At 39.5% G+C, this 24530-nt stretch overlaps 3 protein-coding genes across 3 annotated transcripts; all 3 read right to left on the bottom strand.

The window, feature by feature from the left end:
• Window positions 1-523: 523 nt before the first annotated feature.
• Window positions 524-9193, bottom strand: LOC121629163 (glycogenin-1-like). The gene is made up of 7 exons (XM_041968747.1): window positions 9086-9193; window positions 7689-7824; window positions 7398-7572; window positions 7073-7235; window positions 2637-2763; window positions 1394-1610; window positions 524-1176 (listed from the first exon to the last, which is right to left on the bottom strand). Exons 1-7 carry the CDS (start codon window positions 9090-9092, stop codon window positions 1027-1029), a joined length of 975 nt encoding a protein of 324 aa, XP_041824681.1. The 5' UTR covers window positions 9093-9193; the 3' UTR covers window positions 524-1026.
• Window positions 9194-10259: 1066 nt separating this feature from the next.
• cpb1 (carboxypeptidase B1 (tissue)) lies at window positions 10260-16731 on the bottom strand. Its single transcript, XM_041968742.1, has 11 exons — window positions 16624-16731; window positions 15894-15969; window positions 15520-15644; window positions 15319-15418; window positions 15124-15225; window positions 14914-15018; window positions 14702-14812; window positions 14511-14601; window positions 11846-12048; window positions 10884-10968; window positions 10260-10629 (listed from the first exon to the last, which is right to left on the bottom strand). The coding sequence occupies exons 1-11, from the start codon at window positions 16686-16688 to the stop codon at window positions 10442-10444; spliced, it is 1251 nt and encodes a 416-aa protein (XP_041824676.1). The 5' UTR covers window positions 16689-16731; the 3' UTR covers window positions 10260-10441.
• A 1104-nt stretch (window positions 16732-17835) lies between these two features.
• agtr1b (angiotensin II receptor, type 1b) lies at window positions 17836-23328 on the bottom strand. The gene is made up of 2 exons (XM_041968745.1): window positions 23026-23328; window positions 17836-19047 (listed from the first exon to the last, which is right to left on the bottom strand). The coding sequence occupies exon 2, from the start codon at window positions 18948-18950 to the stop codon at window positions 17859-17861; it is 1092 nt and encodes a 363-aa protein (XP_041824679.1). The 5' UTR covers window positions 18951-19047; window positions 23026-23328; the 3' UTR covers window positions 17836-17858.
• Between the last annotated feature and the right edge of the window lie 1202 nt (window positions 23329-24530).

The raw sequence follows: 24530 nt of genomic DNA, 5'->3' as shown, positions 1-24530 counted from the left end.
AGGCTTGTTTACCAACTTCAGACATTCAATTTTAAGAAGTTTTCCTCTCCAACTCCTGCCATCATCTCCAGCCACAATGCAAGTTAGCAAGTATAGTTTTACTTTCAAAGACTGCTTTGTGGGCATTTTCAAAGAGCAAGCTAAACACGACATTCATAGATAGCCTAGTTGCTGATTAGGTTTCGTAAGGAACAGACTGCAATGTGTTACATCACCCTACACAGGGACTTAACTGGCTTTAGTCACAAGTCTAAGGTTTTAGTCCAAACTTCTCCCTTTAGGAAGAAGTACAGGAAATCTAAAAAAGTAATACTGCTAAAGCAGCAGAGAGGGCCTCAAGATGGTTGTGGCTCAAGAGGGGAGATCCTTGGAGGCAGGCTAGCTAGCCACCTGGACACAAGCCAAAGTCTGATCAGCATTTACTGGGTCACCTGGAAAATTGTTCATTAACTCATGAACATTGGGCCAAGGATAATTAAAATATTAGGAAATATTCAGTAATCAGTTCAAGCACAAGCAGACATCTGAGAAAGTTTCTTTTAATGTAACGATGAAACCTTGTGGTACAGCAAACATCCTGGTCAAGTAAAAAACAGAACAAGTCAACCAACCTACAGGAAAGTAGCCAGTAAAGGACCGACATAGCAGTAAAGAGCAAGATTAAGGCACTAATGTTTCTAGTGTACATGCATGGCTAAATGGCCTTTAGAAATTCTGTAAACATTTCATGTTAAACTTTCTATTAAGAGTGAGGACTGGGGGGAGGGATTAAGTGCCTGAAAGAAAAAAAAAAAAATAAAAAAAAAAAAAGATACTGTAAACTTGTAATTTTCTTATAGAACTTGTGGGATACTAAACTGAATAACCATCTTGCATAGAGTTTCCCATTTAAACTACATGGTCTTTGGGAAAATGGAAGTATAGTACTGACAAGACAAAAAGCTCATTTCTAAACCTGACATTTTACAGCATTTTTTTCTTTTCAAAGACCTTTAGACTGCAAGTGTACTAGATATCCCACATGACTTATTTGAGGAAAGTATCGAGCTTTCGCTTGATATTGTCGAATGAGTCCGTTCCCATGTAGTCTGCCTGACCTTGCTCCCATTGCTCCTTCCGTTCCTCTGAAGAGAGCTGGGGTTTGAGTGCCTGTGGATGTGAGGAGCTGCTTTCACCCTGGAGAAAAATTGAATTAATCAAAAGACTGCAAGATGCAAGATGCCCCATTTTACAGTAGCATTAAATTTACATGTTTGGCCTTTCTCCACCGAACAATGGCCACAGACAAGCGCCGATTTAAAGTAATTGTAGCAGTTTATATTTATATATAAAAAACTCAATTGCAGACTTGCTGGAGTTAGACAATCAGTTATGAGTTAACACATTCACCCACCTCCACACAGCCAGAGTAGAAAGGCTGGTCTCCATACTGCTCCTGCAGCATTGGCACCACAGCACTGGCATACAGAGTCCACCAGTCCAGGAGGAAGGAGGGATGTGTGGTGGCCTCCTCCACACTCCCTGAAATCTGTTTAGCTTTGGGGTCGAATGTGTAACTCCATGGCTTAGTCTTCCCCAGGAAGTGAACAACCTTTGCATTGCCACCATACCTGAAAGTGGTAGGGTCCAGTTAGAATATGGAAACTTGACATGTATGGTCCCCAAAATTGCTTTCATCCACAATTGGGGGGGAGGGAAAAAAAAAAAAAAAAAAAAAAAATCCAATTTCATGAACCATTTTTACTGGTTCACTTTTTTCCAGGTCACACATTTTTAAAGCTGTTAATCCAACTTTCACTTGGGCTTCTACTTTAAGATCAGATTTCATTAAAGTCAAATTGGTCAGACCATCAATGGGGTGTCAGGAACCAGGGAGTCAGAAGCAACAGGTCAGTAAAATAAGTTTCCACTAAAGTAAAATACCATCACCATGTGGATAACTTGTCCAATATGCATGAAACTGATCATTAAAGAAACTGGACAGTCTTCAGAGTCAGATCTTGCTGCATCTCCACAGCAGTGTCTGCAAATTTGGATCATCTGTAATTTGTCTCAGTGACAAACTGCATGTACACACAAACTTGGCTCTGGCCCTTTGGTGTTTGTTTCATTTGCCAGACCTTAGCACTATTGCTGACGACTACATACATGATTACCACTGGCATTTCTTGGCATCTAAAGCAGTATGACAAAGTTAAGAGCTTGCTGATGTTTAGATTAATGAGAATAGGGAGGCTTAAAGGTACAGACAATGACTAGTCCTGCAGGCAATTATAAAAAAGGGCTTTAAATAAAGTGCCCTATTTTTAAAGAGTGTTTCAGCTGTCGGTAGCTCAGGATGGATATTCAACCCCGAGCTACAGCCTACCGGTAGACACTCAAGCTGAGCTGGAATCTCACTGCTCATCTTGTAACTCGAGGTCATGTGAAGAAATGACTACATGTTCATGTGATCAAGTATCTACTTACATCTTGGCCTTTCATCTAGTACAGCTATTAGCTGCACTGACAGACTGCAATGTTGTAAGAGTTTTGCATATATAAAAATACTAGAACGGGGAAAAAAAAAAAAAAAAAAAAAAAAAAAAAAAAAAAAAAAAAAAGTAAAACATCATGACTTCTGTAGACAAACTTACTGCTTGAATGCTGGAAGGTAAGTGTAGATTGCTATGCTGCTGAGGTTGTAAATGAAGGGGAGATGTTTTGATATGTCAGCTGTTGCCCAGTCACTGAAGAAGCCATTCAAAACCCCCTGGTCTCCTCCTGCAATAAAGACATGAAACAACATGTGTTCCTTTTGACTTAGTATAAAATTATGTTTTAGTCAAATTGGCATCCCATCTAAAAAATACAAAAACAAGCTCATCCAGCACTCAGGGTATCATACCAGTTTAAAGTTAATGAAAGTTGCCTTTTGGGTTCCTCCCTCCCCTAAAAACTACATTGTGACATGAATAAGGGATCCCTGCAGGGTGTCTAGTCATGTCTAGATTAACATTTTCTTGTCCAACTTTTAAACTTCTCTGAAAGGAACAGCACTCCTAAGTTTTTCCCCCATCCATTTAGGTTCTTTGATGTTACTCTGAGTGTCTTCAAGTATGGTGGCCGTAGCCTACAATGCTATCAGAATGACGTAGTTTCCCAGCACATGGCGTGATCTAGCCTGCAGCAACAGCTCAGCAAATAGATGAGTCTACCAAGATTTTGTTTTGAAACCTTTACTTAGGAAAAATGTAAAACCAAGCAAACCTACAGAAAAAAAATGTCTCAATGAAATCATGCAACATTATACATCAAAATGTATATAAATAAAAAAAGCCAACATCTATGGAAAATGCCATTGGCAGGCTAGGGGTAACATGGGCAAACAGACTTCAGTGACTAAAGTTTATCCAACAAATGTTTAACTAGTTTTCTAGCCATAAACATATTTTAACTTCCATGGTATCTGAACAAAGACTGAAGGGACAACACTGCTTTACAGCAGGAACTCTCCTCTAGAGGGTTGCTTAACCACTTTTGATAATGCCACAGAAGGGTTTGATTTTATGTTAATGGAGCAAGTTAAATGTTTTTCCAATCAGGACATTCAGATTTCTGAAATTCTAAATAAGCAAAGTGTATTATCCAACTGCTTATATATTAAGCAGCAATATGCAGTAAGAAAATTGATGCAACAGTGATGAGTCATTGAATTGAATCGTGAGACCAGTGATGAGCCCAGCCCCAGATGCATAAGCCCAATTTGAAATTAGTCAACTAAATAATCTAAGACGACAGCATGAAAGAACCTTGTCTCTGCAGATGAACGTTTCCCTCTGGGTTCATGTTCATTTTCAAAGTTTGCACAGGTCCTACAGGTTCAACTGAACAGGCCGTACAGTTACTAAACCTCAAAGTCAGTCAATTTGGAACTGAGGCAGCCTTCTCATGGTGTGACTTGCATAGTTCCAAACACATTTCTGCTGCAAACTCAATCTTAAATCTGCAAGTGACAACAGCAAACAAACTACACTAGATCATGGTCTTCTGAAACCAAGCCGTTTTACCTACACTACCTACCTACCTGCCATTAGTCTGAACTGAAAAGCTGTATGCCTGTAAAGTCTAAAAACTAGACTGCCACAATTTTAAAACAAAGCCATTGTCCAATCCCACAGCCTCCAATGAGGATTTCAAAAGTTAATATGGGGCTGACCCTCTTCATTTTGAGGGGATGAGCAGAGCTCAGCAAGAATGTGCATCCAACCCTGCCAGTTTGTTTTGGCAGCACAGCACTGCACCACAGATGCAGATACAGCCTCAGGGTTCAGCCACTTCTTTCCTTAGCAATTTTTCAATATATCATCCATAGTCTCCAGACAGCTGTGCACACATTCCATGTAGTAAAATGGAAGTGAAATGCTAAAAGGTCAAAGCAACTTTAACTCATACCTCAGTGCATGTGAAAAGAACTTCTATAGCTATAAATAAGATCAGTTTTACCCACTGGCATACCGTCAGGTATACAGGCAATACATCAAAATGAAATGCTGACAAGATTAATTAAAAATGACTCAGATCAGTTTTAATTGGAGGCAGAGTGTAGAAATAGATGTCTGCATGCAGTTGTGATTGTGATGTGCCAGTTGCTTGCCAGCAAATAGTTGCAGCAACCAGATTTTTTTTTTTTTTTTTTTTTTTTAATAAAATGGGCCACTGCTTTCAAGTAACACACTAATTGGGTTTTCCCAATTAAATACCCATAATAGAATCCTTCAGTAAAGAAAAAGCCCATCACCACCTCAACAAACAAGCTCCAACACTTCAAGCCAAACTCTAAACTGCATCTCATTAGTTGTAAGGTTGGGGCACTTACTGTTCTCAGTCTTTGTACTGAACAGTTACATCTATGCAAAAAGTGACTGCAAGGCCAGCTGCTAAGACGCATACATTGTCCTTGGCATTACATGGAGTTTACCGGCAGTAGTACATACATTTACAGTATAACATGCTCAGTTGAGCATGAGAAAACATTCCAATTTAAGACCAAAAAAAAGGAGTTGCTCAGATGTGTAACTCCCCATTACAGTGTCACATTTCCAGTTGACTACAATATGTCCCACTACTGCAACAAACAGTTATTCTAATCTGAGAACAGAAGTTTGTACAAAGCTGGACAAACAGTCATTTGGATTGATGTGCAGTTAGAAATGTCATACAAGGAAACAAATTCCTTGTTGCAAAGAAATCAGCATTTTTTCCTCTAAAAACTCTGGAGCTGCAGTTTTAGCCTTGATGCACACCAGTGAATTTCAATACAGGATCGAGGAGGATGGCAACATTAGGGATAGAATTATTTTAATTTCTGGCTTTACTTGCTAAATATTTGTGTTATAATTTATTGGACCATCTCATCTATTGTTATACTTGTGTGGTTTCAGTTGTCTGAGTTCTCATTTGCCACCACTGTGGCTGCAGTGAAAGCCCAAGACAAATTTTCCCTAGTGGAACAAAGTTTTTTAGGCAAGAAATTAATTTAAATGATTGTTCTCCAAAAGTTATGCATCCTTTGACTAATTCAATTAGTTTGCCAATTCAGTCAAGACTCAACATTAAAGGGTGGTGGAGGAAACGCAATCTTAATTGATGTAGTTGATCCCGTTTGGGTTCAGATTTCAGGCAAGTTCTGGATAAAACCTTTACGATCATGAGACATTGAACCACACGTAATATGCTGTAAATGAGTTTAACTTTATACTCTCCCTCCTGTTACTTTCCTGCACCTCTTTCCCTTGCATTAGTTGCAAGGTTGTGCAGTCTTCTGTACTGCAGGCAGCATTACAGCAGAAAGTCTACCAGATGACTTGCAGTCTCCACTGCTGGTGTAAAAAATTTAAGTCAAAGTTCCAGATTATGGCTTTAAATTTTAATCAGAGCATCCAAGTGCCATCTGTACATGCACTAAATTCCCATCTCTTGAAACCATGGTGCTGCACTTAACCACTTGAAAGTGTGAGCTGCTGATTCCTGCAGAGATCACACCATGAAGTGGAAAGATTCAGGCTGTCAAATTGTCACATTTGAACAGCCCCCTGCCTCATGTCAGACTGTGCTGCAACTTGTGGTGCACAGGGTCCAAGACCCTGGATGTTCAGTAGGTTCAAATGTTTGAATCTTTATGGACAATTTACTGAGCTTTTATTTATGGCTAAAGCTGAACTGCAGCATTTAAAAAAAAAAAAAAAAAAAAAAAAAAAAAAACGCGAACAAGGTGGTAAACTTTCCATTTGCCCAGTACCACACAAACCTATACCCTGAACATTTTTAGCCACTGATCTGAAAGAGCTGGAGCCAGAATTGCTACCACAATTCAGTTAGGGTACATTTCACAGGGAAGTTACTGAATGTCAACCAGTGCTCTGTGCAAAATGGGGCCTCTCAAATGTAACGTTCACCCACACCAGTGAGCCCCTGAGAATAACTCAGAGCTGACAGGAGAGCCTTGTGTCCAGGCACAGGGGTCAAGTCCTTTTACCAAACACACCCATCCAGTTTTGCATCACGTTTAAAAATGTGTTACTTTTAAAATAAAAAATTGCAATTATATCCCTTGTCATCTGTACACGAATACAATTTAAATCCATCTTTTATCCAACATTAACCAGTAGAAATGGCTTAATTACTAGACCAAATTGTGGGAATAGTCAAACCCAACTCTGGTTGACTTTCTAGGAGAGAAAAAAAAACAAAAAAAAAAACAAAAAAAAAAAAAAAAAAAAAAAAAAACCCTCATAAGGGATATCTAGTCAGTAAAGGCCACAACATTTAAGAGGCTAATGTGGCTCACCATTTATATGAACATTTCTGAAAATCCTTATCTGCTTCATTAAATCTAGGCTGCAACAAATGCCTACAGTTTATTAAATTGGCAGACAACTGGCCACGTTTCATGGTCCAAAACTACCTAGTCAAAGATTATATTTGGCAGAGCAAATTCATATATAAAAAAAACTAGTCAGGAATTTTATGACTCAAATCTATTTCAGAGCTCAAACAGACTAAAAGGACAAAGTTACACATTCTACCTTACCGTCAAAGCTGCCGTGTTCTGTACAATACTGCAGCAGATCGTCATAAGTCTCCACAGAAGGACGAAAAACAAACACGCCAGAGTTGAAGCAGTCAGGCCAGCCAGGATCAGGAGCTGCTGACAATTCCTCTCTGTCAAACAGCTCATCTATATTGGAAAGCACCTTGGATGTAGACACAAGTGCCAACATAATTATAAACAATTCTGTAAAACACAATCTTGAGCTAAAGACTTTACATTTATTGTACAGCACTTCAGTCAGGAAGTGGTTATGTTGTTTTAGTGCTTTAGAAATAAAATGGTAAAGTAAAATGATCAGTCTCACCATAGTGTCTGCATCCATGAAAACACATTTGGAGTAGTGTGTAAGGGTCCAGCAGTGAAGCTTGGTGAAGGTGACACCCAAATCAGGCCTCTTCATCATGGCCAGGTGAGCTGTGTCACCGCTATCCAGCACATCCACCACCTTCACCTCATCATAGATTCTCCTCAGCACACACCTAATGATTTAGAACAGATGAAATCCTGTCAACCAGCCAGCTCAGGAACAAGAGCTGACAGGAGCGCTAGAAGGCAGAATTCAGAAAAGTTGTGCAACTAGATTGAGGTTTCTTACTGGCAAGGCTCCGACACATGTGGTCCAATGAGAGCTACCAACTTCTTGGATGTGTTCTGGTTACGAAGGGACTTGCCCAGAACCATGGCACCCCGGGCATAGCTGTCGTTGGTAGCCAGCGTCACAAAGGCCTGGTCTGTAAGAATTTAGAGAAAGTGAGTTTTCTGCAATAGGGATGAATACCACTAACCAATATATAATCCTTTTAGTCATTTGGATGGATCCAACTCTTGTTTGATGTTTGCATACCTTAATTACTTAAGACCACTGTTCTCAAATTCTTAAGAGTTAAACTCTAACTCTAAACAAAGACACTGTGGTTCCCAGTTAAAATTAAACATCTCAGGGTGAATTTTATTTGCAGTGCCTATTCTGTGCGATCACCTCCTGCTGCAGGGAGAGAAATTTGTCAGCAACTTGCCAAGCCAGGTCTCTGAACAATGCCTTGCTTGTTAGAGAATATAAACCAAGAAGAAGTCAGCAATGTAGCTGGGATGGCTGTGCGAATATAGCATGTGGTCAAACATTAATCCCACATGAACTGTATGTTAATTCCCTGATGCTGAGACAGCAAAATGTAGAAAGAAAAAAAAATAAATAATGTGCAAAGCAGTGGGTTGAATGCAGACTTGGTGTGTGCAATTTGGGTCAATTAAGAGAACCAAGCTTCCAATTTCCAGCACATGCCAGGAAAAATTGTTCTGTTTCACTGCGTCCATCCAGCGCCACACCTCCTTTCCAGCACGCCCCCACTTTCAATTGGTAGAAGTTTTGCTGTAGTATTAATGCATCTAAACCTACTAGGACAGTTCAAGTACAACCCAGGTTTGAGTGGCTTCACATTCCAAGCTGGACGTGCTTTCCATTCTAAATAAAGGGGGGCAGTTTCCTGAAAGCTTATATCACAAGTGGGAGTTTAAGTATGGCATGTGCCACTTAAATAACGCTCCAGGGAACCGATTGGCCAGAAAACTAATGTCGGAGTGTTCTCATTGATAATTTAACAAAAGCCATTAATAAATAATAAACAGAAAAAACTATATGGATACTAGTATTTGCTTATCAGGTTACTTTTTATGCGTCACATGATTATGTAGTCAGTTTAATAAACCTTAAAAAAAACATTTGCGAACATGTTCAAACTTTTTATTTTTTTTAACAGGGTATGCCTTGAAAAGTTGGTTGAAGCCTTATGCTGGTGTATAAATGAGCAAAATGTCGGAAAGCAACAATGACAGACTACTACATCAAGACAAGCTGTTAAAAATGCTTAAATTGCCCACCAGCCTTTTAAAACTTCTACAAGCAACCCCGTTTGGGCGTGACTGCAATGTCTCATCAGAATCAATGGCTCACTATCGTGGTTTGAAATGTTGAAGTAAGGAAATTGTACATACCTGCCATAACTGAAGAATAAGTCGAAGCTACTGCGTAGCCTAGACTTACAGACGGGAGCGTTCCGTGGAGAAAAGGGCTGACTAAATATACAGAGATGAATTTATACCCCTGTGGCAGTTGGACGACTCAACGTCACGTGACGGTCTCTCTACACACCCACCTGCTCCCAACGTGATCCCCCAGACCTCTAGCAGGTGTTGAGGCTCAACTAATCATTTGGTCATTCAAAGGAAACCTATAAAGAAAAACCTCTGGTACTTCTGCAAAGATACTTTGTAAAGTCACAGGATGTTTTAAACTTTTCCAAGAGGAAAAACTAAATCATGAAAAATTATTTTTCCCTGCCAAGAATAAATTCACCGAAAACATCAAGATAAACAACTATCAGGCAGCTCCTTTATCTAGGGTCTTCCCTTTAAGTGTGTAATGATGGTTTTAAATCGCAATAAGATGCTCTGTAAAGGCGATTTGTCGCCATCTTGTGGAATAAAGATCACACTGCAGTAGCGTTATGATAAACGGTAGCTGAGATCAGTCGCCCTACCGTATTACACAACAGTGAATTATTTTTAGGGGTCTCAAAAGAACTCTTAAATTAACATTCAGATCAAGTGGTGTAGTGATATTTTTAGAGGAAGCTCTCATGGTAATAAAGATTTTGAACTGTAGGTGTAATATAGGTGCTTGGAATTTATATCTGTAAGAATATTCCCTTGGCCCTATTGCTGATTGGAAAATATAAAAACTAACCAGCACATTTTCATCCCAATAAATGTTTGCCAGTGCAGTTAAATTCCCTTCTGTCTCCTTTATCTCTCTACTCAGGCAGATGCTTGGCAGAGTGGAGGCGCTGCCAAGGAGTCCTCTGTGGTTGTCATGCACTGTGCTGTTGGACTGAAATCCTCAAATAGGAATACCCCCACTCACCCACCCTCCACTTCTGGAAAAGTGCCATCTGCACAAGGGGGATCTTCAGGGTTCAAAGGGGACTGAAGCAGTGAATATGAAATTTAACCATGCATCTAAGTACTTTTCCTTAAATTAAACGTCTAATTAGCAAGAAATGTAGGCAACCTGTTAATGATTGGTTGCAAAATATAAGCAGTATTATCTCTTTATTAGTAGTATAAGACACTGAATCATCATACACACATCAAAAATTGATTCAGCATGTGGGGACGGATCATTGATTTTATTGTTTGCACTCATCTTGACATTCTGTCAAGCACAGTGAGGAAACATGGCGGGTGGTGCCCGTATCCATGACTACGGGCAGGAGATGGCTGAGAGGTTGTAAAGGCGGGGGGGCTGGTGCAAAGGAGCTGGGTTGGCAGGGGTCCTGGCTACTACGCTCCTTAATAGAGGTTCTTCTGCACGTAGGCGGCAATGTACTTGACGGCCAACATGGTCTCCTCGCATGTGGGCTTGATCTGAGACTCAGGCAGCAGGAACCCATAACGACCAGTGTCACGCAACTCGAAGGTGTAGGAATATTTTATTCCCAGGTCGTAGGCCCAGTCATCAGAGCCTCCTGCAGCGGGGTCTGAGGGAAGAGAATGAGGGAGAGAGGAGTGGGATATATTGATCTGGGACAGTGTGGATATGTTTTCATACATGTAATGCTTTGATTAACAGCTTTTTGTTGACTTTTGAAGGCCTCATCCTTTAAGAAATATTTGTGCATAACATGCACATCATAATGCATTATTCTAGAGGTTTAAATAGACCATTAAGCGCTCAATAAATGAACTATTTCTCTTAAAATACCAATTCAGCTGCTATATTTGCTGTACTTACAGATAGTTGTGGCACCAGGTCCACTGGTGTAGGAGGTACCATAAAGACTACGCAGAGCAGCAGAGGCTCCCTCAGCAACCTTCAGCTATAAGATAAAGAAAAGAGGCAAAATCAAGTTAAATCGATTATTTGTCATATCAGACAAAGATATGTCATAGGAACAGAACATCTGAGTCTATAGGCCTGAACAAAGCCACACAACTACGAAAACACATCTTCTAGAGAAAATTACATATGTTTTTTCCCCTGCAGCACAAACCATCCTGCGGTTGTTTAAACAAAACATTTTTCCCATTATTATAAAAAAGAAGAAGAAGAAAAAAAAAAGAGTCAAAAGCTTTAGCGAGTTGCAAGAGGAAATTAAATCCCCGGAAAAATGCACAAGCAGGAAATGATATTTCTGAGGAGACAGATGAGTTATGATGGATCCCCGGAGTTCTTTTCTTCTGTAAAGTATCGGGAGAGAGCCTAAATTGCATGCGAGTGATAGACAGATAGAAACGTGTGATCTGCCTTAGTTAGTGTGAGAGCTGGAGCAGGGGTGTGAGTATTAACTGTGCAGGCCCCGGACACCCCAGTGAGAGATAAAAGAGCCATGAGAATGAAGCATGTGAGCAGGGAGTAAATGATTTGCTGCAACTAAGTGTTGCCCATAGATAAGAGTCACACAGTAATGGGACTAGGCTGAATTCTTGCTTAAGCTTTCGTAAACACATTTAGAGATATTATAAGGACATTACTTAAACTTGTGTCTTACCAAGCCCTTTGCTTGAACAGCATGTGATTCACTGAGATTTCATGGACTGTGATTCATATCTTTAAATACTTCTAGCAATATAAAAAGACATTGCAGTCTGCCTCTAATGAATAACATTCTTGTACAGATACAGCTTAACCACTGAGCCAAAAAAATGATTGAGCAGTCTATATAGAACATGAAGTAATAGATGATGTTGACTGACCAGCTCACTGTGGTGTGCAGCAAGATCATAGGTGTAGGAGTAGGGGAAGAGCAGCAGCTGAGAGTAGGAGTGGATGGTGATATAGGCCTTGATGATGGACTTGTTCTTGCGGATGAAGTCAGCAACATTCTTGACCTCAATCTCAGACTCGGGAGAGTAGCCACAGAAGGTGTCGCTGCAGGGGTTGCTGGAAGCTCCAAGGGCTGCAATGGCATGTAGAAAATCATTAATATATGTATATGTTTTAACTTTCTCAAATTATTGAGAACATATTCAATCATGCACTTTACCTATCTTAAGTTTAGATGTTATATTGTTATTTAGCTTTGGTGCTAAGCTGCAGATTTATAAAAGATATAATGTGTACTACAAGATGTTGATGTGATGTTTGAAAGGTGTTTGCCAAGAAGGGAAGTAGCCTAACCTTTCCTATGTCTTTCTCTCAAAAGAAGAAGAAAAAAAGCCAATTTCATGTATGAATGTGCAACCAGGAAAATACAACCTACACCTGCATTCAAAGAATTTATGACCTCTAGTGGTCAAGAGAAGAACTGCACATGAAGGATGCTAAACAGCACTGTACATTTTAACCTCAACCACCAAACTGCAACCAAACAATTAGGATTTTGTAATACTAACCGAGTGATGTCGTAGTTTAAATCCAGCCAAAAATAACAAGGGTTTAGCATAGCATGCCGTTATTACATGCAACCAGAGAAACCTGTAAAGTGCTGTCCATGGAGGTGGAATAAAATGTCATGTATTAAAAAGAATAGTCATAAAGTTGTGAACAAACAACAAATATGATCATTTTAGTTGGTGGACTTGTTGACTAACTTAACATCTTTGTACTTCCCAGCTTAGATCCAAGTAGAAGAGTTGTAAGAAGTTAACTTAGCTTTTAGTGCTACTGATTAATTTCCTAATCTTCTATACAATTATAAAACAAAAGTCCTTAATTATAGGGAACCACCTGAGAACTTGGGATTTATAACTAAAGATGAGTTCAGGACAGTGTTGTAGCCTGTATAAGTGTAGTGTCAAATCCCATCAAGGTACTTGATAGAAAGTCGCAGTCATATCAGATATGCCAAACTTTAGCTAAACACTACTTTTTAAATTTCGAGATTTTCAAATTCTTAAAAAAAATCTTTTTATTTCTCTTTCAAGAAACAAAATAAATCATGGCTAATCATCATCAAAAATAGGTCTTTTCTATTTTATTTATGTTTGTGTGAGTATATTTATATATATATATATATGTGTGTGTGTGTGTGTGTGTATATACATATATTCATTCATCATCGTGACCGCTTATTCCATTACGAGTCGCGGGTAAGCTGGAGCCTATCCCAGCATTTTAACAGGTGAGAGGCAGGGTACACCATGGACAAGTCACCAGTCTGTCGCAGGGCCAACACAGATAGACAAACAACCATTCACACGCACGCTCACTCCTAGGGAGAATTTAGAATAACCAATTAACCTATCATGCATGTCTTTGGACGGTGGGAGGAAGCCGGAGAACCCGGAGAGAACCCACGCATACACAGGGAGAACATGCAAACTCCACACAGAAAGGCCCCCCCAGGTTCGAACCTCCCCCCAGCCGAGGCTCGAACCGGCAACCTTCTTGCTGTGAGGCTGCAGTATATATATATATATATATATATATATATATACTACTATTCAAAAGTTTGGGGTCACTTTGCCATGGGATTCAATAGGGAAGTGACCCCAAACTTTCGAACAGTAGTGTACATATAAAGATTATATATATATATAGTCTTTATACTTATGCTGCTTCATGCTTTTGATATCTTACACTGTAAACACGGTTACAATTGCCTTTTTAATAGTTCAAGTATTTTTAACTCATTACTGTTTTAAATAGCGTGCTTTCATTTTTAAAGTCTAACCAGGAACAGGGGTTGCAGATTAGCCTTGGCCATGTATACATGACACTCACTTGGTATAATTTTATGAAGCAATGTTTTATGCATTTGTCCCTGTTAAACCAACATGTAAATAAAATAAATTAATGTCATTACACTGCTTAACTGTTGATGCTGTTATGTGTTTCCTTTATGGGAGCAGGGATGGTATATTTCTGACAATATTGTATGCTCATTGATATGCGCTGTCCCATTCAAACAAACAATAAAAGTATTTAACTCTATTTAAGCATTAGCCTAAAGTTTGTTTATGCCAAGTCAACTTTTAAATCAGTTGATTTTGTATTTATTACCCACTTTATACTGCTGCCTCACCATCTTTTGACATTTTTTGTAGGCTTTTTATGATTTCTTTACTTGGCATCTTGATTCAGTTTCCTCCATGTATGCTTGTTGTTATTTACCTGAACTCCTTCTTGTCTTATCCTCTGGGACTTTAATATTTGCTTTAGTTATAAATAAATAAAAATAACAGAAATAAAACAGAATATCAAAAGCTGTAATGAAATTTTACCACCTTACAGTGTTTGAAGGAGTCAAAGGTCTGGTGTGTGACTTGCACTACAGCCTTTAAACCACCACATCTCAGCCTCTGCTGCACAGATTCCAACCTTCATTATTTCATCTGATCCTTCTAAAGCCCCCAAACTTTAATAAATGCAATATAAAATATCTCCTCTTTATAGATATCTGATATATGTTGCACTTACTACACCAGCCAGCATCAAAGTTCCTGTTGGGATCAGCTCCAAAGCAGCTGGATCCAGATCTCTTGGAGCGAGTCTTTCTCCACATCCTGTTCTAAAGTTTCCAAGTAAATGAAATATATGTAATACTCATTAAACAAATCAACATTAGCAGATTGTATAATTTTGATGAGGAAGGCTTGACTGTAATTTACACTCTTGTGGGTGTAGTCGTAGCCATCAATGTTGATGACAGGCAGAACAAAGACATCCATCTGGTCGAGAAGGCTGGTCATTTGAGAATCACTACCGTAGGTGGACAGAGCCTGAGAAAGATTGAAAAAAATAAAAAATAAAAACAGTGCTTTTATTAGGATAGGCCTACAAGTAAATATTTGCAATGCAATTTGGAATGTTTCTTTGTTACCTCCTGGACAAACCACTGGCAGAAAGCAGGAGAGATCCACTCTCTGGCATGGATACCACAGTCCAAGAAGATAGCAGGTTTGGTGGAGCTGGACTTTTTGCCAAGCTGTGGTTTAAAAGTCAATATTTGTTAGATGTAATTGCACAACAAACTATCATTTTTCAATGCATGGGTTTGATTCATATTTAGTTATAAGTAAGGCTGAAATACCTTAAGGACAGTCATGGAACGCCCTTCATATGTCTTTCCAATCACCTGGTTGCTGATCATACTAGGATTGGAAGAGGAAATAGAGCTAATCCAGGCCTCAATCTGAAATAAAAGAAAGACAAATATAATAATAATAAAGTATTGCATATGATATAATTCAGGACTGACATGGGGACTGCTGTTTTCTATTCTTACCTCGCTCCAGGTGTTGTACTTGGTGTAGCTGTGGGCTCTGGGGCTGCCCTCACTGTCCGACTGTCCATCAACAGCCCTTTGAACATCCTCAATAAGAACCCTGAAGGGAGATTAATTAAAACATTTCTTAACATTGTGTGAATAAATAAATAATTAAGTAAGTAAATAAATAAAACTTTGCATATTTGTCTGATGACTCACTCATGCTCCATGTCACTCTGCCCCAGGGTGGTGGACACTATGTCCAGGTACATGGCAGGCACACGGATGTCCACATCAATGCCAATTGTCACCTGCTCGTCGCTTTCAGGGCTCCAGAAGTCAACCTGTAGGTGGCACCAAAATCCAACACTTGAACAATGAAACATTTTATCAGGAAATTTGAGACAAAGGGAATGTGCTGCTAAAGTAAATGCATGTGCAGTGTTTGATCTGTGAATTAAGGAGGAAAAAAATAGCAATTTGTTCAACAGAAAACAACTACAGTATTTGGATGATATTAAAAAGGCCCTCGTTTTTCATTCACAAGCAAAGACAGCACCATATGCTAAGTGTGTATGTAAGCAGATAGTTACATTAATGCTCTTGGCCAGCTCCTTAATGAGGGTCACATGCTCCTCCAGAAGAGGCTTCAGACGGAAGACTTTCTCGCTATGGAAAGAGGAAATGTGGCCATAAATGCAATAACATACCCAAAAAGTATTCTAAAAGTGGAGCATTGGAGAGGAGCAAATGGGTTGTGTTTTTCTATCTTCTATCTACAACAACTAAAGCTGAATTAAGTCTCTTTTTTTATCTGATTACATAATGCCAGTAACATCTGAGTTCTTGTTTTGAACTGCTACAACATATTTAGCTGCAGCAGACCCTGTTACCTTAGTCAAAACATTATACATTAGTCTTCAAACTAAATTGATGTATAATTATTTCTATATTAGTCTAAAAACGATTAAACTTTGATCTTAAATATGTGAAATTAATTGTGGGTGAGGAAGTTAATCAGTACAGCTGAAATGGGTGTAAAAAAATCTGTGTAAGAACATTTCTGAAATAAAAAAAAAATATTAGCTGTGAAAAATCACTCCCTATAGGACACATATATATGTACTGATAGTTAATGTAAGCATAAGATAAACAAAAAGCAGACTTTTACCATGAACACTTAGTTAATACAGCACTATGATAATTTAGCTGTTTCCCTACTATTAAAAGTACAACGGCAGAAATAGTACCACAACTTTTGGCATTTTGAAGCTTAATCTGCAGGAACACAATGTTTTTGCTTCGATTAAATGGAAAATTTACCCCTCAAAGCGAGTGACATCAGCCAGGGCAACAGCCACCAATCCAAAAAACAGGAGGACCTTCATGTTGACAGTAAAGCTGACGGAATCTGTGGACAGCACTTATAAACCTCAACCTGCTGCTAATCCACCAATCCCATTCTGTGATGCAGCTGCATATCACACATCCTCCCTAAAAGATCCTGCACTGTTCACCTGTTATTTTTAGGTACTACTAGAGGAACGGAGGCCCACATAATACACGGTCAATGATTAATCAGTGCTTGTGGAAACTTAGTCAAGGTTACAAGATTATTACTGTTAATAGCAACATTATCTTAGATCAAGTGTTACTTCTAGCTATTTTTTTTAAATAAGTCATTACAATTCTGGATTATTTTCTAAATAATGAACCCAAAAATTAACTGAGCATTGATATATTTAATTTTATTATTGTTTTCATATATCCTGGTCACAAAATGTACAATTACAGAGTAGAAAAAAAAATCTGTCAACATATTTAAATTTCACAAAAACATCAACAAACATCCAACCTGGAGTGTTTGTGTAGCACTCACAAATTTATAGTTACAGAGTGTTACTCCCAGACAATTCAGCAAACACACACACATTTGTACTAAGAGCATTAGATTTATCAATACCACATAACATACAGGCACTAGTTGTTTTAATCCAATATGTTCCAGATATAGATTTACAAGACAGTTTACTACACATTTGCAATGTTTCCATGTATTTAGCTACAGGCATGGGTGGATTGTAAGTTTTTCTTTACCTTTTGAATCTTTGCTTAGCACTTGATAACTTGTTCCAACAGATAAAAGACCTGCTAAGCACACAGAATGGTTACCATGGAACAATATATTATTGTGTCACAATGCTGATAATATCCAGAAGAAATGCATAGCTTACATAAACAATATGATAATATTTCCTTTAGTCATACAGACTTTCATTGTACAGATTTTTATTGAAGGATTCAACATCATCTGATGAGATGTGATGGTTTGTGAAGTGTGGAAAAGAAAAAAAAAAGTTTTTTAAGGTTATGATTGTCTTTTGATATTACAGAAACTCCTGAATTCCACATTCCAGTCATTCTGAATGCTTCACTGCTTGATAATACAGCCGAGGTTTCAAAAGCTTGGAATTTCTCCATCCTCATCTTCTTAACCACAGACCTAAAGAGTGGTGAGAGCTAAACTGTTCCCTGTTTTTCCACATTCTTATTTTTTGTCACTTAACATCAGAAGAAGCACTGGTTTTGACTGTAAGGCTCAGGGCTTCAGAGGCACGAAAAGAGAGGGCGCTCATCTTGGAGCTGATGCTTGGATGAGGTCTTGCAGCTCCACCTGCATGGCAGCGCAACAGCTTGAGAAGGTTTTTACGAAAATTGTGCCCAACAAAGCCGTACACGATTGGGTTGACGCAGCTGTTAAAGTAGGCAATGCAAATGGTGAAGGGCATAGCAGTGTCAATGATTTCCAGGATGGTACAGTTCTCCACCAGTATGAGCTGAGTAAGGACTTGCATTAAGTGGAACACCTGATGGGGTACCCAGCACAAGAAGAAGGCCAGGACAGCTGCCGCAAGCATGCGCAGCACCTCATCATCCCTGGAACGGGAACTTTTCTGGATGTGTTGTGCCCTCAGCAGTGCCCGCCCAATGAGACAATAACAAGTGATGATGATGACGAAGGGCGCCAGGAAGCCTAGCAGGCTTTTCATGAGGCTGATGGCCAGAAGGAGGTCCTTCAGCTTCTTTACGTTTTCTGTGGTGGGGTGCAGGATGCCACACACAGTTATCTTTGAGTTTTCAATGTTGTGGACGTCCCTGGTCAGGGCTGTGGGCACACTGAGCATAAAGGCAAAAAGCCAGATCAGTACACAGGTAATGCGAGCGTACAACACAGTACGGAACCGGCGTGATCGCACTGGGTGCACGATGGCCAGGTAACGGTCAATACTGAGCGCAGTGAGGAAGAAGATGCTGGTGTAGAGGTTAAAAATCACCAGTCCTGCACTGGTCTTGCACAGGAATCCACCAAAGGGCCAATAATACCCAGTGGCAGTGAACGTCGCCCACATGGGTAGAGTGATGAGAAATGTGAGGTCAGAGATAGCAAGATTGAGGACAAAAATGTTGGCCACCGTTTTGAGCTTCATGTAACAGTAGATGACAGCCACCACCATACTGTTTCCAATTATACCGATGACAAAGTTGCAGCCGTAGACGATGGGCACCAGGGTGAAGATGATTTCGTGGCTTCCAGACATGCCACATGTCAGGTTTATCCCTTCTGCCGCTGCTGTCGTTAGATTCTGCATTTTTTTAAAATCCTTTTTGGTGCTAAATCCTAGGACTCTTAAGCAGGGGGCCCTGTTGGTGACTGATACGGGCCTTGGGCGAGGGCCTCAGCTACTCCTATAAAAGAAACACAACAAAAATGTCACAGACAGTCTAGGAGAAGAGCCGTCATTACCGCTGGCATGGCCCATAAACGCCAATCCACACGAGCACCCATGAAAGTGCTCACCCTACACCAGCTCATTAAAGACCTGCACATTAAAGCTATCCTAACGCTTTATGTTATTTCTGTAAAACAAGAAACCATGAAAAACAGATGTTGCATGTTATTCAATATTCCAAATATGCCCTTTGAAAGATCATTATTCAGACATTCAACATTCTGCCTCCTCCTCTAAATCGTCCCTTGGCTAATGAACGGCAACAGTAAAAGGGTACAGTGTTTATCAAATGGTTCGTCCGTCTGGGTGGACTGACAGCACCCAGAAGGAGCACATTTATGCTTAGTGTTATGACCTGTGTTAATTGAGGCTGCATGGCAAAGTGTGAGCTTGGATAACAGCACCATTAAGCACTGAGGTACTGAGGGAACAGGGAGGAGAGAGCTAGAGAGCTTTGTGGCTTCAGTCACTGTACGAGACATGTCACGTTTCAAACCCTCAGCGTGCAGAGATACATTGTACCCAGCATGAGAACTTCTAATCAGCGCACACCTAAACAAACAGGACAGCAGGGATTCAGCTCAGTGGAAACTTCGCTCTGTGAGAAAATCAAACCTGCGCTCTGCAGAAAATTTGCCTCAGGGCGAGTTTTTGCTCCATTTGTACGAGCAGAATGTGAAATGGTTGTAAAAAGCAAATCCTCCTCTTTGATGATAGTCTTTATGTTTAATAGAATAGCTTAGTGGGTGTCATTAGTGGAGCTCATGTAATAATATTAGCATAAGCCTCATGTATGCAACATTTTAAGTGCAGTTTCTGCAGCTAAGACCCTTAGCTTCAGCTTCTGTTACTAATTACATGTAAATAACATGATTGAGGATACATTAAATCCAAACAGATGCCAAAGGGATTATAAATGAGTTTGGAACTAAAACTGTAAAAAAAAAAAACAAAAAAAAACTTCACAGAAGTATCTAGAAAACTACTCAATGGTATGAGTTTAAAATGAAGTTGACTATTTTGTAAGGTATAACTTTAAAGCGCGATATTGTAGAAGCTACCAGGATAGAAATTAAATAGTCTGATAATCAGTTAACTCAACTAAGTGGGTTTTTGCCACAAGAGGGCATTCTAGCTTTATGCTTTTACTCTACACATTTCACACGACACAATTCAGAGTCAAGAGGAAAACATATTGAGAAATCCTGTCAAATATTATGCTAAAGATGAATTTCTTTAAAAAAAATCAATAATAGTATTTGTGTGCTTGCAAAGATCAAACTACAGTCACATGTTCATTTAACCAAAACACTTTTAACTTCCAGTTGTGTTCCTGCTGCCTTCTGGTTGGACGAAACTCAGGCTGCAGTCTTGAGTCCTGCAGTGGAACTATTTTATCTCACATGCAAGGATCCTTTCATTTTCCTCCTAAATTCACTGAATCCACTCTTGGAGACAAAACAAACAAACAACAAAACAAACAAACAAACAAACAACAACAAAAAACATGGGCCGTGCACCAATGCAACAACCATATCTGTTGTAAATGTGGGGTTTGTTGAGGGTGGAAGATGTGTGGGTGCCAAGGGCAACAGAATAATGAAATTGTTTCCTGCAAAGTCCCTGCTGTAATGGGCAGTGTAAAGCACCTACGCAAAGAGTCACTTCTGGGATTTGCTGGACATTTGTTTTCTTGATTTAATGATTATAACAGTGGGTGGTTGTAAAGTCAAACCAATCAAAAGAGAGCAGCTAAACACACACACACACACACACCACAATTTATAGATTTTGCTCTGTTGATGCGTTGGAGATTTTTGATGCCCACAGATGAAGATAGAGTGAAAAATTTCATTGCACATATCTTTTTTAACATTCTTGGAACAGCTAACAACTAGTATTTTTCCATAAGGGAGATACTGTTGGTGAGGGGAGTGGTATATAAACAAGACTGGAAGTTATTGCTGTGCATATATGTTTGTGAACCCCATAAAAAAGATGAGGTGTCTTAAACAGAAGGTGACTATAAAGTATGGCTGTGTTCAGCGAAGTATAGCTCTGAGTGAGACGGCGCATTACTGAATGGTAGCTATAAACCCCGGGTGACCACAGACAGGAAGGTAAACATCTACTTCACAAGGTTCGTGAACAAGCTGCATCCTCTAAGACAAGACAAGCGACAACAAGGCCTTGTGCTGTTTGCAAACACAAAGCTGCTTACAAAAAATGATAAAATCAGGATTTATAGGAAGTTTGGGGACATTTCTGCCCTGTAGGACATTGGCTGATGACTGAATGATATTTCAGCAGCTGCATTCCAAGTCTAATCCTATGCGTGGGACCATGAGCATTTTTTAAAAGTTGGAGAAAGTTTGCTGGCCTGAACAAAAATTAGGTTCCCATCAACTGAGCTATCTGAGGCCACCACTGGCTTGAGCACCAATCTCCTCTGACATGAGCACCACCATCTGGCTGCCCAAAGAGAGAGCCACTAAAATGTCTAACTGATGGAGTTAATGATTTATATCAGGCCATTATGAAGTGAGGTTCACCTCTCTGCACCTCCTCAGCCTGCCATCTCCTGACCATCCTGTCATTTAAACATCATCTTAGTCCTGTTTGGTCAACAGGAAGTTCCACAACAATGGATTCTTCCAACTTTTTACATCCTGCTCCTTTTAACATGTCACAGGAGCGAAGATTTATCACCACTGTCCACCAGAAAGACATGCCCGTTTAAAAACAGCTTAATTAGTCAGTGTTCCTCTTTGAAATAAATAATACGGGTGTCTAATATTGTGGTGCATGTCAACCATAGCCTCCTCCTACAACTCACTTCCTCTCAAGTCTCAACTTACAGCCACTTCATTAGAGAGTTACTTTAGTTAGATGTAGTGGATGTCATGCAATACTTCCTGCACACATATTTTGTTTTTTCAGGTTTTCTACTAGCATGATCAGAAATAGGTAAAAAAAAAAAAAAAGAAAAAAAAAGAAGAAGAAACAGTGTCCAGTAAAATAACTAAGAACCTGACCTCTGGTTTGTACAGCTAACGGAAATACCAGCTTCAGAAGCCATATTGGCATTTTTCTCTTTAGAAATCTATGTTCACATGTGACTTACATATTAAAAAAAAAGTTTACTTCTGCCTATGTGGCTTACATTCATTTCCTGTTCTAGTATGCTCTGTTAAAATAACAGAAATCAAAGATAATAAATAACTTTCTTGCCCAATTATTTTCAATTATTGTACGAATTTCACTGCACAGCTTTGTTGCTCCTCTAATCACAACAACACAAGGAAAAACAAACATCTAGAGAAGTGAAAATTATATGTAACTTTAGGTTTAAAGTCTGATGCATTTTTTTTCACTTGTTACCCAACATGTTACATCTCAAATATCGACCTGTTTTCTCTCTGACAGGACTCCTGCTTGCCTTACCTTTGCTCCCCCTTTTTTTTTGGTTTAGATTTAGGATTAATTTCTTCATACGTGAGGCTTTTTTCTTTTTTTTTAGAAAGCATGGAGTTACTGTTTATCAGGAAGAAGATCTGTTTTTTTTAGACCTGTGTTTACCTAGGATGTATAAAGTGTATCTGGATTCCTTGAAAAGTAAATGTTCAAAAGGAAGTCAAGGGCTATGCACATGTGAGAATGTCACATGGATAACTTAAACAAACAGCAACAATGGGTTGCAAAAATCCAAATGGCTAATAAACTGAGTGTGTGGATTTGTTCTGTGCAGACAGTTGCTTCAACGAAGGCCTGAAGAGATAAATATTTAAGCAACAGACAGCTTTTCAAGTCTGGCCACGGAGACTTTGCTGCGCAGATGAGAAAAGTTGAAATAACATCACTAATAAAAGCAGCAAATGTAAGACAAAGGTGATGGAAATAACTTTTAAGAAGTAGGTGAAACATGAGCTCTTACCTGTGGTGCTGAAGCAGGAGGTTGTTGAAACTTTCAGAGCAGGACACACAGAGAGATAGAGACCACCACTGTGTGCCAGTGACTGCCTCTGATTTAACTTAACTGGTGGAGCGAGACGAGCAGGAATACCGCCTGACACACACACACACACCCCGCCGCCCCCCAAACTCTCTTGCTCTCTCTTTCGCTCTCTCTCTCTCTCTCTCTCTCTCTCTCTCTCACTCACACACACACACACAAATACAACACAGTGATGAATGAGTAATATGGGAGCCAGTCAGCTACATTTTGTCCTGGTCCATCTCTATTTGGCCAGCAGTCTATGTGCACACAGATACTCCTCCTCTTCCTCCTCTCTTCTATCTCCTCCCAAAGTTACACCCCCCCCCATGTCCGGTTTTAATGACTTTCTTTAATCAAAGAGACAAATCTAGGCCTGGGGCATAATCCTTTAAGGGTGCTCAATTTGGTGTAATGTTTTAATTAAGAAGGCACTGCAATGCAGACAATATCTTTAATACGTGGACCACCACTCTGCTTCCACTTGTGTGGTGTCTCATTATGACAGTCCCCCTGTCTCTTGTCCTCTGCTTAGCATGAAAGGAACTGTCAGGTTCTGATTGTGATTGGACCTGTCATCACATTGTATTAATAGCTACCACAAGCTGCCCCTTGGTTTGAATCAGGGTGCATTATTTGGGGATGGGAAAGGGGAGGGGGAGGGTTGGCAGAATGGAGTGGGAGTTGGGTTTTCCACTCCTGGGGTTCCTCAAAACATTTCCTGTTTTCCAGTGTGGAATTCAGCTGTTTCTAATTTGTTAACAGTGACAAGCAAAAATATTGTTCTTTGTATCTTTGAGTAGTTTTACTGGTCTTTTTTCAGGCACAGATTTATGCAAATTAATGTATACGAAATAAGAAAATGTCTTATTAGCACATTTAAGCATAGAGTTTCAGAATACTTTTATTTAATAAAATAACTGTGTTAAGCTCAGTTATTAGCTGAAGAAATTTTATAGTGGTAATTTTAAGTTAGAAATTGTACCCAGTTCAACGGTAGAGTCTCCCTTCAAACAGGTGGATCAACTGTGTGTGACTCACTCATATCTACAACAAGAGTCACATCGGCTGCACGACTTTGCAAGGCTGCAATCGTGTGATGCGAAGAATAATGTCATGTGTAATCTTTGGCATGAAAGGAAAGAATCTGATGTCTGCACATTTCAGGGATGTGTAATCCAACTGTATTACAAAGGAATGCCTATTTTTAGGTGTTGCACACAACCTTCAGGCACAGCTAGGTGCTAAAGTTATTTGTCTCTTGCTGTTCTTTTCTTTTCTGAGGTCTTGACTGGTGACCCATTGACTGCAAATGTCATGGGAGAAAGGTTGTGATTGAAAAGGCAGCTCAGCTGTTATTGCGTAAATCTTTTCAGTTTCAGAAAGAGCAGCGATGAAGAAAGCTAACTAAGCCGGAGACAAACATGGAAAGGAAGAAAAAACAA

Source organism: Melanotaenia boesemani, chromosome 18, assembly GCF_017639745.1.
Source record: "Melanotaenia boesemani isolate fMelBoe1 chromosome 18, fMelBoe1.pri, whole genome shotgun sequence".
In the NCBI taxonomy this organism is placed as follows: Eukaryota; Metazoa; Chordata; class Actinopteri; order Atheriniformes; family Melanotaeniidae; genus Melanotaenia; species Melanotaenia boesemani.
The sequence above is the reverse complement of the archived record's forward strand: the minus strand, read 5'-3'. Positions and strand labels throughout refer to the sequence as shown.

Excerpts from the sequence above, each read along its gene's own strand:
- agtr1b (XM_041968745.1), bottom strand. The coding sequence starts at position 18,950 with ATGCAGAATCTAACGACAGCAGCGGCAGAAGGGATAAACCTGACATGT.
- LOC121629163 (XM_041968747.1), bottom strand. Across the intron at positions 7,573-7,688 it reads CATGTGTCGGAGCCTTGCCA|GTGTGTGCTGAGGAGAATCT; the intron begins GTAAGAAACCTC and ends CTAAATCATTAG. Across the intron at positions 2,764-7,072 it reads AGAACACGGCAGCTTTGACG|GAGGAGACCAGGGGGTTTTG; the intron begins GTAAGGTAGAAT and ends TCTTTATTGCAG.
- cpb1 (XM_041968742.1), bottom strand. The coding sequence starts at position 16,688 with ATGAAGGTCCTCCTGTTTTTTGGATTGGTGGCTGTTGCCCTGGCTGAT. Across the intron at positions 15,019-15,123 it reads GTTCCATGACTGTCCTTAAG|CTTGGCAAAAAGTCCAGCTC; the intron begins GTATTTCAGCCT and ends TTTAAACCACAG. Across the intron at positions 14,602-14,701 it reads ACGACTACACCCACAAGAGT|AACAGGATGTGGAGAAAGAC; the intron begins GTAAATTACAGT and ends TGGAAACTTTAG.